The sequence below is a fragment of the Zingiber officinale genome, chromosome 11B, assembly GCF_018446385.1.
Source record: "Zingiber officinale cultivar Zhangliang chromosome 11B, Zo_v1.1, whole genome shotgun sequence".
Classification (NCBI taxonomy): domain Eukaryota; kingdom Viridiplantae; phylum Streptophyta; class Magnoliopsida; order Zingiberales; family Zingiberaceae; genus Zingiber; species Zingiber officinale.
In genome coordinates this window covers 67,688,965-67,702,308 of record NC_056007.1, presented here as the reverse complement: position 1 = coordinate 67,702,308, position 13,344 = coordinate 67,688,965, and the positions used below count along the sequence as shown (strand labels likewise).

Below are 13,344 nucleotides of genomic sequence, written 5' to 3'. Positions count from 1 at the left end.
GTTGAAAAGCTAAATCATGGCGACGTTACCCCGCGTACTCCACTGCTGACCCAGGGCGACATGTGTTTCTTATAAATAAAAGAAATTAATGCTCATCTAAATCGGCATCGGTGCGCTGACAACCACTTGGGAATATTGCGATATTGGCATCTCCAAGGCTTCCAGCACAAAATCATTGACAGTTGGCGACCCGAACGTTTTGGTACTCTCCCGTTTACCGTCTTTAGTTACCAACCAATTGCGGACCGAGAAAGAGTTGGTTCTGGTACAGGTGAGAATGTGACTGGGTGAGTGCTGACTTTGAATCCGCAATTCCAATTCCAATTCCTCATCTTCTCTTCGTCCCAGCTTCGTTCGATCGGATCAAACAAAAAGCAGCGCGGCTTTGAGGAGGAGGAGAAGGCATGGCGAGGTGCGTCGTCCCTGTAGTGGCGGCGTATGCAACCGTAGCCCTTATGTTCTTCCTCCTCCTCTCCCTCCCTCCGCGCCGCCAGCATCGGCCGCACCGCCGCCTCAAGCTCCGAACCGCCGCCATCGCTCGCACCCCTGGCGACCGCCATCGCATCCCTTTCGACCCGATTATCTCTGAGATGGAGATCATCCGTGACGATCGTGAGTGGGAGAGGAATCACTTTGTCTCGATCGGCGGTGCCCCGCCCGCCGAGCCCCAGCCGGAGTGGGAGAAATTCACGGACGCTGAGGACTACATCAACGACGAAGACAAATTCAATGTCACCGACCGCATCAAGATTCTCTTTCCCAAGATCGATGTTTCCCCTCAAGACGGGTTCATCACCCACGAGGAGCTCACTGAGTGGAACTTTAAGCAGGCGGAGAACGAGGTATTGCACCGGACTCGGCGAGACATAGAGCTCCGTGACAAGGACCATGACGGGTGCATTTCATTCCAGGAGTACGAGCCTCCAAACTGGGTCCGCCGAACTCACGGTTAGCGAAATGCCACTCTTTTCAAATATATTTTAGGTTTCTCTCGGATCACACAAATTTTTTTTTCCTAGGCCTGATATTTCTGTTCTAGCTCGAGAAATTTTGTCTTTATGTGGAATTATCGTTTAATTTGTTGCTTAATTTGCAACATGGAGTTTACTTTGTTTTTGAGGATAGGATCTGGACCTTGGAACTAGTCTAACTGAAGTTTGTTTTCAATCTAAAGTTCGATTGAGGATAAAGCAGTATAATGCATCAGATATACGACATGAACTTAAACTGTCAGGATCTTTTTCCTCCAATCTGTGCTATAAATTCTGTTCTTGACTTCAAACGGCTACCGAAATAAGGTGTACCTGAACTTAACAAGTTTGGAAGAGTGGATAGGAGAAAATATAACAAATTTCAACCTCATCTAACAGATAAGGTGTACCTGAATTTAATATGCAAACATTTTCTATTGTTCACTATATATATATATATATATATATATATATCTCTGTGTGTGTGTCCTGATTTTTTATTTTCATCTAAAAACACCTTAATGGCCAAGACAACTTGTATTGGTTAGAAATGTCATACATGAGCTTTCCTCGAATAGAGTATTCTAGTATTTTTGAATCGGGAAGAATTATTACTGTGTTAAAAATATCCATAAAAAACATCTTGATGGCCCACAATAACTCATTAACCAAAAATCAAAGGCTTTCTGTGAGTCTAGGTTTTTTTTTCCAAATTGAAAAGAACCACTTCCGAGTTCAAAGTGTCAATCAAAGTGTTTTTTTTTTGTATCTTGATGGCCTGAAACAATTCATTTGGGCCCAAAACAAAAAATCTATATATATACTGAAGGTTTTCTAGGAGTTCAAAGAGGAATATTTGCAATTTTATTGAGTTGAAGAGAACAAATTTTCGAAGTAAACCCTAAGATGTTTTTGCAAAAAATCTTTGATCACCCAAAAGAATTCATATTTTGCTAAAAAATTATACCAAAAGCTTCTTGAGAGTCTCAGGAAGAGCAATGCCATTTTTTTTTCATTTAAAATTACAATTTTCTAGTTCAAACTACCCATCAATGTGATTACAAAAACTTCTTTATAACCCTTTTTAATTTGCTTCCATTCAAAAATATATAATTTTCTCTATATATATATTTGTTTTTTTACAAATCCACTTTTTTTTTGTCAAAATGGTTATGTTTGAGCAATAAAATAATTAAAAAGAAAAAGATGTTAAATTTCATTAAGTGTATCTTGGGGTAGAAAGAGGAGGTGCAAGAATTTGGAAAAATAGAAACTTAGGCGTGCCTGATGAAAGTGAAAGATCCTGTGAATCAAATGTTTTCATCAAAGAAACTATGCCATTAAGTTTAATTTATCCCTATTTGGATGATAATTCATACGACAATAGGCATTTTCAATCATACAACTTACAGCCAACTCCACAACCAAGCTTAAAGCATAATAAACTATCAAGGTCAATCCAAATGCAAATGAAGAACCAATTGCAAACAAGACAAATTAAGGTTTTATTAATAATCTCCTCCTCCATGAACTTTCTTCTCAAAATTTCAATTAAAATGACGTTTTCTCATGTTGAATATTTTATTTTACAATTTACAATAAATTTAATCTTTATTTGCTATTATAACAAGCCCTTGATTGGTCCCTTGTCTTAGATTCCTCCTATCTACCCCTAGGTTGTTCTTGTATGAGGTTCGCCTTAGTCATTGATCTAAAGATACCTTAAAGCCACATACAATCTTCTAATTTTCTTTTACAGATCAATCTAACTAAAACAAATATGTCTCAACAAAGAATACAAACACTCAATGCACATTCTTTAGGACCTAAGCAAACAAGGAACAAGAGATGATAAAACTAAATGATGAAAGGATTTGAATTTGCTCATACAATGTAGTCAATTCTTAATTCCCCAATGTGTTTGACCTTCATAAATGTCCCTTTTTTAGTCTTGAAGGAATCAATAATAAGTTAGTGTATGGTAATAGATCTTTAAGGTCAAGAAAGGCTTTTAGAGGAGTAAATATTTGAGCATTAGGTTCTTGCAATTTGGAATCAATTGACTGTTATTTAGGAATGGGTAGAGAATGGGAATCCTTTGGAGAAAGACATATCAGTTAGAAAAGAAAGGACACAAGATTAAGCTGAATCAGCCATTTCAAATTGCTTGAAATTGTAAACTCGTAAACAAATCTAAGTAATGCACATGTCTATTAGTTGTGGAATTGGCATTTGCAACTATCCTCCTATCACTTTTAAATCTTCTCAAATTTTGTTTTTTCTTTTGAATCATTGGTTTTCTGGGAGCTTTAAGAACAAGTCTAGGAACATCAACAGGATCACCTAGAGGGTTTTAGGATAGGTAGAAAGGTTTTAGGTTGGTTTGGGATTTGATATCTAAAATCAGCTAACACCATGTCTTGGTAGCATGAATTCAATTTGCTCTTCTTCTAACACTCCACTTCAATTATGCTCCCTCTGCTCTAAGAGTTGTCCAAGTGGCTTTTGCATGTTGGTAAATTTCATTTATGGATTTCATAACTGAGCTTCACTAAATTTGCTAGTTTGACCAATAGCTCAATTTGATTCAGTAGTAATAATTTGTTAGTTATCATCAAACTTAAGAATGCATTCTAATATTGTATGGCAATACCCAACATGATATTTTGGGGTCGACATTACTGCATTTATGATGTTGCTTTGGTCCTTTCCATTGAGTTGATTACACAAGTTACGCTGCATCTTTCATGGTAAGTATAACCTGGCTTTCATAATATAAACTTATAAAGCTTATCACTGAACATTTTAATATATTTATCACAATAGAACTTTTGTAAAGTTGATGGTTGGAGCCCTTCCTAGATCCATGCGCCTCCATATCATTCAGTTGGGTATAGCTCACAAGAACCTACTAGGTCATGTTGGATACCAGAGATGCTGTTTAAACTTTTATTCTGTGCAACTGTCGCTGATCAAATCATTATCTGCAGAAACTCTCAAATTTAAGTAGTTTCATTTTTCTAATTCTAAATTTGATTTTCCATTACATGTTTTAATCAACTGTGACTGTACTTCAAGGTATGACATTTGCAATTATCTGTGTTGTACTTTCTGATACCGGAAGCATGGTAATGCATATTAAGCAACATTAGACTGTTAATACAAGTTCTATTGCTTGTATCCTTTTCATGAGCCCAGAAATATACAAAAAGGATTATGTCCGGCATGACAATTAAATATAAATTTTCTTTTTTCTGTGGTTGAACATGAACATTGTATGATTAATCTTCTTCATTCCAATCTTCCTAGATTACAATTTAACCGATGAGAAAGTTGGTTGGTGGAAAGAGGAGCACTTCAATGCCTCTGACATGGATGGCAATGGTTGCCTCAATTTGACAGAGTTCAATGAGTATGTTTTCTGCTTCTTTTGTCTCTGCTCTTTTACTAGTTTATTCTTGCTACTTACTTTCTTTGATTTGTTCCTTCAGCTTCCTTCATCCAGCTGACACTAATAATCCAAAGTTGATTGAGTGGTTATGTCGAGAAGAGATAAGGTGCAAAATTTACCTTGGACCATTATATATAATGCTTATGAATTGTTCTCTTCCATCCTTCATCTCTAGTTAGAAATCTGGGCTATATTGCTCCATAAGCTAGTTTTGCAAATGTCTTACAAGTGCTACTAATGTTAAATATTTTATCCCTGACTTAATGATTATGAATTATTTAGTTTGTATTCGTCCGAGTTTGGCTAGTAATGAAATATCTGGATCATCAGTAATATTATATATGCTTTCTTCACATGCTTTTGTTAGGACCCTTAGCGGACGGCTAGAGGGGGGTGAATAGTCCTGCAAAGAAAAACAACCTTCCTCGGACTTTATAACTTAATAATTATCAACACTTGCATAAAATAATTAAAAGTCTAAAAGAGACGAGGCACAAAAAAATTACTTGGTTACAACCAATGAGGTTGTTAATCCAAGGAAGATGTAAAACTTACTAAAATTCTCCTCTGGGCGGAGAAGCCTCTTACAGTAGTTAAATCTCACAACTAGAAATCTAAATTGAAATTGAATCAATTACAAGTGTTGTTTCTCTTTTTTTTTCTTGTTGTGTTTAGCTCCTGGGAGCAGGGCTGTTTTTATAGCCTTGCTCGGGGCACCTGGAAGGGTTTTAGACACCTGGAATGGGATAAAAGTTTATCCTCCTTTCATGTGCCTGGAATGGGATAAAAGTTTATCCTCGACGCAGCGGGACGCGTCATGTCGCAAATGGCTAAGTTTTGGTTCCGGGCGCTCAAACCAGGTCCGGGTCTTCAACTCCAGTCCTGCTCGCATTGATCCGGATCTTCTGCTCCTGCTCCGCTCGTTTGGGTGATCTCGGCCATCCGGAATAGGGATCACTCGAACCCAACTTCTGCCCTTCGAGCAATCTTCCGCTCCGGCTTCTTGTCCCTTGGAAACGCTGCGTGCCTACTTCTCGTCCGCCCGCGTACTCTTCCGTTGCACCCGTCGGCTCTCTCGCGTGTCGTTCTTCTTGCTAGCTGCGTCTTTTGCTCGACTTCCTGAGCTCCTAAGTTCCTGCATACTTAGACACAAGGTTAAAAACTAACGGGACCTAATCTGACTTAGTTGATCATATCAAAACTACCTTGGGGTATTAACAATCTCCCTCTTTTTGATGTGAGCAAACTCAAGTTAAGTTAGGGTAAAACTAAACAAATAGTAGTTATAATTTTTGCAAAAAATTGCAAGTAAAGTACAAAAAAAAAAAAAAAAAAAAATTGTACTACTCTCCCCCTAGACTTAATCTTACTACTCCCTTTTTTGATCATATTTAAAAGTGGGGTATGTTAAACATAGTACTTGGAAGGTCTAAAATGTCCAAGGGAAAAATAAAAAATATAAAAAGTTAAGTTTCAAAAAATTTTGATTAAAAAAACTTTAGCATTGGTTAAAATAAAATTCACAGAAAGTTCATAAGAACTTTAAAGGTTAAAAAAAATTGCATTTTGATTGCTAATTCATAAAAATTTCAAAAGATTGATTAGATTAACCCTTAAAAAAAAACTTAAACAAATTTTAATGATTAAAAAAGAGCAGTCAGGTGCACGAAGCTCCTGCCATGCAGGTCCCGGGGAAGGATCCATTGTACACATCCTTACCCTATTTTTTGCAAGAGGTTGTTTCCAGGATTCAAACCCGTGACCTTTTGGTCACATGACAACAACTTTACCGTTGCGCCAAGGCTCCCCTTCACAAATTTTAATGATTAGACCTTTAAATAAATTTTTCAGCAAAAATTTAAAGCATTAGTTGAATGCTTCACCAATTAAACATTCAATTCAGTAATTGACTTCCAGACTGTGGCGAGGCATTAGGCCTTCTTGGTTATTGGAGCATCAACCATTTCTAGACAAAGCCTCGTAAAGAATTTAAACGTTTAACTTTCTTTCTGAAAGCCCTAAGAAGGTAATTAATCTAGATATGATTTTGGAACTCAAAATAGGTTCCTACCTACTAGATTAATCAAGAAATTCTTAGGAATATATTTTTGTGAAATTTTCCGAATTTGTCCCTTATGGTATTTTAAATTATTATATCTCCTAATATTTTGATTATTTGAGCATGCACGATTTTTAAAATTTTCGATTTGTATTTTTAATTTAGCATTTTCTAATTTTAAGTTATCAAACAAATCTAAGAGGCATGCATTAGCTAATTGTCTTTTCAAGTCTATATTTTCTTTTTCTAATTTTACTAAATCCTTGGAAAGAATTTTAATAAATTTAAACGACTTTTCAGGAGATAAGGCAACGTACCTGACTTACCTCGTATTCTGATGCTCCCCCTTCACTGTAGTTTTCCTCTGATCCCCCCCCCCCCCCCCCCCCCCCCCTCATCGATGCTCATCTTGGACGAACTTTTATTGTCTTCAAGTAGGTACTCGGCTATAAGAGTTGTTCCGGCAAGTTCCTCAGTTTCTGATTCTTCTGATGACGATTCGGTGTCCATTGAAGAGTTGGATTCGTCTTCTTTCGATTCTTCGTGGAGCTTCAAGAACTTTTCCCAAAGTTCTTTTGCACTTTGGTCGTTGCCGATTCTGTCGAGATCCTCAACCGGTAGTACGCTTATAAGATGAAATTCAACCTTACCGTTTGAAATAAATCGTCGCGCTGCTTTTTGGCCTAGAGGTGTTCTTCGAGTTCTTCTCCGTTCGTGTTCTTTGATGCTTCATAACCATATTTCATTATTAATAAAATATTAAAATATGTTTTAAGAAATACCTCTATTCGTCGCTTCCAAAACATGAACTCCCCCTCAAACGTTGGTGGGTAGATGCTAGCTCTGGCCATTTCTTATTTGCTTCAGTCGGTGGTTAGTCCTTTTGAGACGTCCTTGCTCTGATACCACTTGTTAGGACCCTTGGCGGCCAGCTAGAGAGGGTGAATAGCCTTGCAAAAAAAAACAACCTTCCTCGGACTTTATAGCTTAATAATTATCAACACTTGCATGAAATAATTAAAAGACTAAAAGAGACGAGGAACAAAGAAATTACTTGGTTACAATTGGGGAGGTTATTAATCCAAGTAAGATGTAAAGCTCACTAAAAATTTTCTCTGGGCGGAGAAGCCTCTTACAGCAGTTAAATCTCATAACTAGAAAGCTAAACTAAAATTGAATCAATTACAAGTGTTGTTTCTCTCTTTTTTTGTTGTATTTAGCTTCTGGGAGCAGAGCTGCTTTTATAGCCCTGCTCGGGGCGCTTGGAAGGGTTCCAGACGCCTGAAATGGGATAAAAGTTTATCCCCGACGCAGTGGGGCGCGCCACGTTGCAAATGGCTAAGTTTTGGTTCCGGACGCTCGGAAGGGTTCCGAGTCTTCCACTCCGGTCCCGCTCGCATTGGTCCGGATCTTCCACTCCGACGCAATCTTCTGCTTCCGTTTCTCGTCCAAAATGTCGTGCGTCTCCTTCTCGTCTGTCTGCGTACTCTTCCGCAACAGCTCGTCCCTCAGACGCATTGAGCCCGTCAGCTCTCTCCCATGCCATCCTTTTCGCTAGCCGCATCTTTTGCTCGATTTCCTGTGCTCCTAAGTTCCTGCACACTTAAACACAGGGTTAAAAACCAACAGGACCTAACCTGACTTGGTTGATCACATCAAAACTACCTTAGGGTACTAACAGCTTTTTCTTCCCTTCTTGAGTTTATAAAAACAGCTATTTACTCTTTACTAGAAGAAATGCAACTGTGCATTTCTATTTGGTATAATGTGCCATTATATATATATTTTTTGTTTGGTATGGTCCTCACACCTGAGCTTTGCATCTCTTGCAACTACTGGAGACAGTAATTTTTTTTTTTGGTGTTCTCAAAATCAGTGTTGTGTCAGGATTGGTCAAAAAATTTAAGTGTCCATCGTATTGGACTAGTGGAATTGGTCAAATGGAAATGCCGGAAAAATTAAAGAAAGATAAAAAAAATAAATTTTGTTATAAAAATGATGTTCATAGCGAAGATACATATTATGCATTATGAAATTGCATAGTAACGGGATTTTGATAATGAAATTAGTTAATTAGATTATTCATATCAGAAATGATTTCATGGTGTTGTTATTATTAGGTTAATAGTATCACATTATTATTGTTGTTATTTAATAAAAATAAAAATTATCTTGCATTATTAATAGATAATTAATTATATTTTATTAATATAGAACAAAGATTTAATACTATCACATTCATTAACACAAAGCTATAAATGATATTTTTATGCTAATATGTTATTTACTAGAATATATTATTGGGTTGAATTGGGATGGTGTTTTGACACAATATTGATTGAAGAGGAACTATATTCTCTCTTAATCAATGATATTATTTAATATTTGCAATAAATACTAAATAAAGAAGAGATGGATGAGACACTTGGTTTACTTTGTTGTAGATCATATGCAACAATGTTTTTCTGGTTTCTCATGAGGATGTGAGGGATTTAAGTTAGAATTCAAGAGAAAACAGACTATCTTATGCATGTCTTTCCATGTAGAAAAAGTTGGCCCCATTCATCGAGTTTGGCAAAATCAATTTAGTTAGACAAAATTCCAACTTATTTCATTTTTTTTTCCCATGATTTGATGGATTTTCAAGCAATTTAATTTATTATACTGTTTACCTACAGATCATGTTGAAGAAAGTTTGATCAAATAAAAAAATCCTATTGACAAAATCCTGAAAATTTCCCAATAAAAAGGACATCCCGAAGGTACCCTAGAATGTTGGTTTATTGTAGAATGGGATAGGTTCATTTGCAGCCTCATCACGGGTGCCATTTTCATCACTGATTTATCATCTTATCTGGAGGATTAATGGGAGTAGCAGAATCTGAGTTGTGGAGCCTATTACTACTGAAATGTGAAGAACAATATTTCATGAATAGTAGAATTGTTGAATTTGTTTTAATTTGTTGTGTCCAAGGGGAATTAACAGGTCTCAGTTGTGTCACTCAATCAACATGTTAGCCACGCAGGGTTTTCTTTATCTTAAGTGGGCAAAGTAGCCATCATGGCCAACATATAAAAGATGGTATACTCATTGTTATACAATTTCACATTTGAAATAGCAATATTACTTGTAGTTTATTTAAAATTTGAAGCATCAACCTTAATTTTTTTTATTTTTTATTTGAACCTTGTCACCTAGTGACAAAGGATCACCTTTACAAAATCAGTGACGGAAACCTTATTTAACTTTTCAAAATCTAACTGGACAATTTAATTAAGCATATGATGTGGCCAAGGTCTTTTTTAGGGAACAAAATAAAGACAAAAATGGAAGAAGGATTCTAAAGTTAACATTTGATGTTGCTAATAAGGTCTGTTTTGTCTTCTCACAGGGAAAGAGATAAAGATGATGATGGAAGGCTCAATTATCATGAATACTTAACCAGTTTATTTCGCTTGATAAGAAATTATGATGAATTTTCTAGCTCAACTCATGGGGCAGGCAGTTCAAGTGACACACACGCTAAACAATTATTTGCACAACTTGACTTGGACCATGATGGGTATGTCTTTAATAGATTAACTGCAATAAAAATATTATGAAGTCAGACTCTATTGTGAATATTGACCATATCAATTTTTCAGTTTTCTATCAGCAAATGAACTGAAGCCAATCATTAACGATCTGCACCCATCAGAACGATTCTTTGCAAAGCAGCAAGCTGATTATGTAATTTCCCAGGTATTGTTAAAACTGCATAATACTAATAATAGTAAAATGCTAAAAATTTAATAGCTCATGAATGGCATTTTTTTTTGTATCAAATGATTGTATTTTTCTCATAAATTGTTTTTTCTTCATTATAAGCAATTCTTTAATTAGACATGACGCCACAAAAATTGGTGAGTAATGTTGTATATCTGGTTTCTGTAGAGCTGGATTGCCCCCTTTCACTTGCCATACAATGATGCTTCAATTTTTTTTTTTTAAATGCTCTATAGTGGCTTTGATCCTTTGATGTTTACCAGTTGCTTCCTTTTGAATATGTTGTCATGATTTGCTGGACTGATGTCTCATTCAATTCAACACTGCCTCATCTCTTTTTTCTTAATATATTTGGTAAATTGTAGAAAGGAGTAAAGGACACAATGCCAAGCTGAACTTTCATATAGTTGGTCTAATCTTTCATTCTATTGAAACATATTTTGTCATGGAGTTAGTCAATCTATATGCAAAATGCTCACCACAATTGTGATGTAGGAAAGAGGACCTATAATTTATTGAGGGCCCACTTTTTTTCATTTTCTGTCCTAATATTTTCCTTTTCAAATTTGAATAAGATCATTGTGGTATTTCTCTTGGTTTTGAATTATATAATTTTGCTATGCATATTAAGGAATTTTCTTATGTCAACTACTTCTCTGAAGAATTGAGGCGTTGCAGCTCTATTTTTGAAATAAATAGAATTGCTATTTACTAAAAAAAGAGAATAAGCTGTATTTTTTTTCACTAATCCGTTAATAATCATGACAACTTCAGGCTGATACAGATAAAGATGGTCGTTTAAGTTTGAAAGAGATGATTGACAACCCTTATGTATTTTATAGCGTTATCTTCAGCGAGGAAAATGATTATATTTATCATGACGAATTCCGTTAATTCTATAGGTGTGTATGCCTTTCAGTACTGATCTACTTTTTGCAATTTGTAACTAGTGAATGAATAAGTTTTTGCTTTCCACAGGGATGAAGTGCAGCAGATGTAAACGATTTAGGTTAGTGTTTGTGAATTTTATTGCAATTAGATAATTCTTTGGCAAAATTAAAATGGTGCCTTTTTTATTAGAATTTTCAGTATATTTTCATTTTCGAAACTACTCCAATAAAAAAAGTCATCCTTTTTCATTTTTGCCAATAATTGTTTATGTTTCTTCAGAAAGGTTTTTGCCAGAAGTACTTTCTGCTTTCTACAGGGTTGAAGTGCAGCAGATGTAAAGGATTCAGATTAATTTTCTGTGAATTTTATTGCCATTAGATAATTCTTTTTGTTTCTTCAGAAAGGTTTTTGCCAGTAAGTATTCTACTTTTTATACTCAATCTCGGTGTTAATGCTTTTAGCCATCGGATTATGAATTCGTTTTACATCATCTTTTTGGCAGGTTGTGGATTTGGGACACTCCGAGTGCATCAACAGCAAACTTATTTGATATGCATTTATGCACCAGAATACCAATTTTCCTTTTATTAAATTATATTTATTGTATTATAGAAAAATTCAACCATACATACTCTTGATGACTTGGTATGCCACAAAATGCCACGTTTAATGAAGTTTCCATGAACTATGATACAACTTTTCTCTTATTAAGCAGCATTATCCTCTTACCTCTGCATCTGATATTCACCTGATGTGTATGTTATTGTTTCATTGGTCAAGCTTGCTTTTCAAAGCCCCGATGTTCGAGTGGTTTACTTAAATATCAATTAATATTGTAACAACATTCTGTAGTTAATAAAATTATACAATTATAACTCTATAGTTGGTACAATATAATATCAATTAGGGTTGATCATAAATAAATTATGTTATAGTTGATTCATAGTCCTGCAACAATAATCAATGTTATGACTTTCATAAAATACCGTAATTATTATAATATAATATTGACAAAAATAAACACCATCTAGTTATGATTTATAATTGTTAAATATAAGATTTATAATTATTACAATATAATATTAATTAAAGATAATATATCTATGAAACATAGTTAAAGTATTAATCAAAGTTAAAGTATCTATATTGTTATAGTTATGATCTGGTAGTAATAACAATAATATAAAAGTAAAGATATTTTTAAAAATAAAAATATATTAAGGTGAGATAGGTATTGTTTTAATTATAAATAAATAAATTGTTTTCTTCTATGGTTTAATAAAAAGGGTTTTCTTTTTTTATTTCCACCCAAAATAATTTTATAAAGCACCAAAAAAAAGTAAAGTAAATGAAATTTCAATAGTTGGAGGGCCAACATCAACTAGTGAAACCGGGTCCAATTTAAAAGAAAAATGATATGTTCGAGAAAAAAAATTTAAGGAAAAGTTCAAGGATAGACACATAAAGTGATGAACCCACAAAAAGTGAAATGGTGGGTCATGACTTTATGTGTTTATCTTTGAGTTTTTTTCCTTAAGCATATCATTGCTCAATTTAAAATTTACCCTCACTTAAACAGGTTTCGTATCAGTTTCTTTCTTCTAAAAGGAAGGTTCGTCCGTCTTGTTCTTTTCCCAATGGGAGTGGAATGATTGATGACTAGCGAGCGACTGAGAGAGAGAGATGGAAAATAGGAGCAAGGGAGGGAGCAAAGAGATTTGCTCATGTTCCATCGTCATCGTCATTCTCACTGTGGAAGTGGTTTGAATTGGACGATATCAGATTGGCTAGATAGCTGATGACGCAAGAATAGCGGGTCGATCCCACGGGAAACCTGGTCGGAAGATGAAGGTCAATTGCAATGTGGACGCTGGGACTGTTGATTCTAAGATGTATGAAATCTAATTGCGAAAGAAAGAAAAACTATAAACAATTATAGTAATCCCTTAAAGAAATCGGAGAAGAAAGCCTTCCAATGATCTTGTGTTCTTCATTCTTGTTGTTAAAAGATGAATTACGAATGAAAAACTCTTCACAAATTCACAAATCAAATCCCTTTGCTTCCGTGAATGAACCCCCTCCAATGATATAAAATCGGCCCAACCTTTTGATTTTCAAATCAAATCCCTTTGCTTCCGTGAATGAACCCCCTCCAATGATATAAAATCGGCCCAACCTTTTGATTTTCTTGGACGCTTTATAGGGA

At 35.2% G+C, this 13,344-nt stretch overlaps 1 protein-coding gene across 2 annotated transcripts; it reads left to right on the top strand.

The window, feature by feature from the left end:
• The first annotated feature begins 314 nt into the window (after positions 1–314).
• LOC122034696 (reticulocalbin-2-like) lies at positions 315–12,016 on the top strand. Of its 2 annotated transcripts, none has more exons than XM_042594029.1 (9): positions 315–948; positions 4,281–4,383; positions 4,463–4,528; positions 9,874–10,044; positions 10,127–10,223; positions 11,022–11,149; positions 11,226–11,256; positions 11,418–11,552; positions 11,641–12,016. In XM_042594029.1, exons 1-6 carry the CDS (start codon positions 405–407, stop codon positions 11,139–11,141), a joined length of 1,101 nt encoding a protein of 366 aa, XP_042449963.1. In that variant the 5' UTR covers positions 315–404; the 3' UTR covers positions 11,142–11,149; positions 11,226–11,256; positions 11,418–11,552; positions 11,641–12,016. The 2 variants fall into 2 exon arrangements, with proteins under 2 accessions (XP_042449963.1, XP_042449962.1); XM_042594028.1 differs by having other exon boundaries at positions 316–948; positions 11,455–11,552.
• The last annotated feature ends 1,328 nt before the right edge of the window (positions 12,017–13,344 follow it).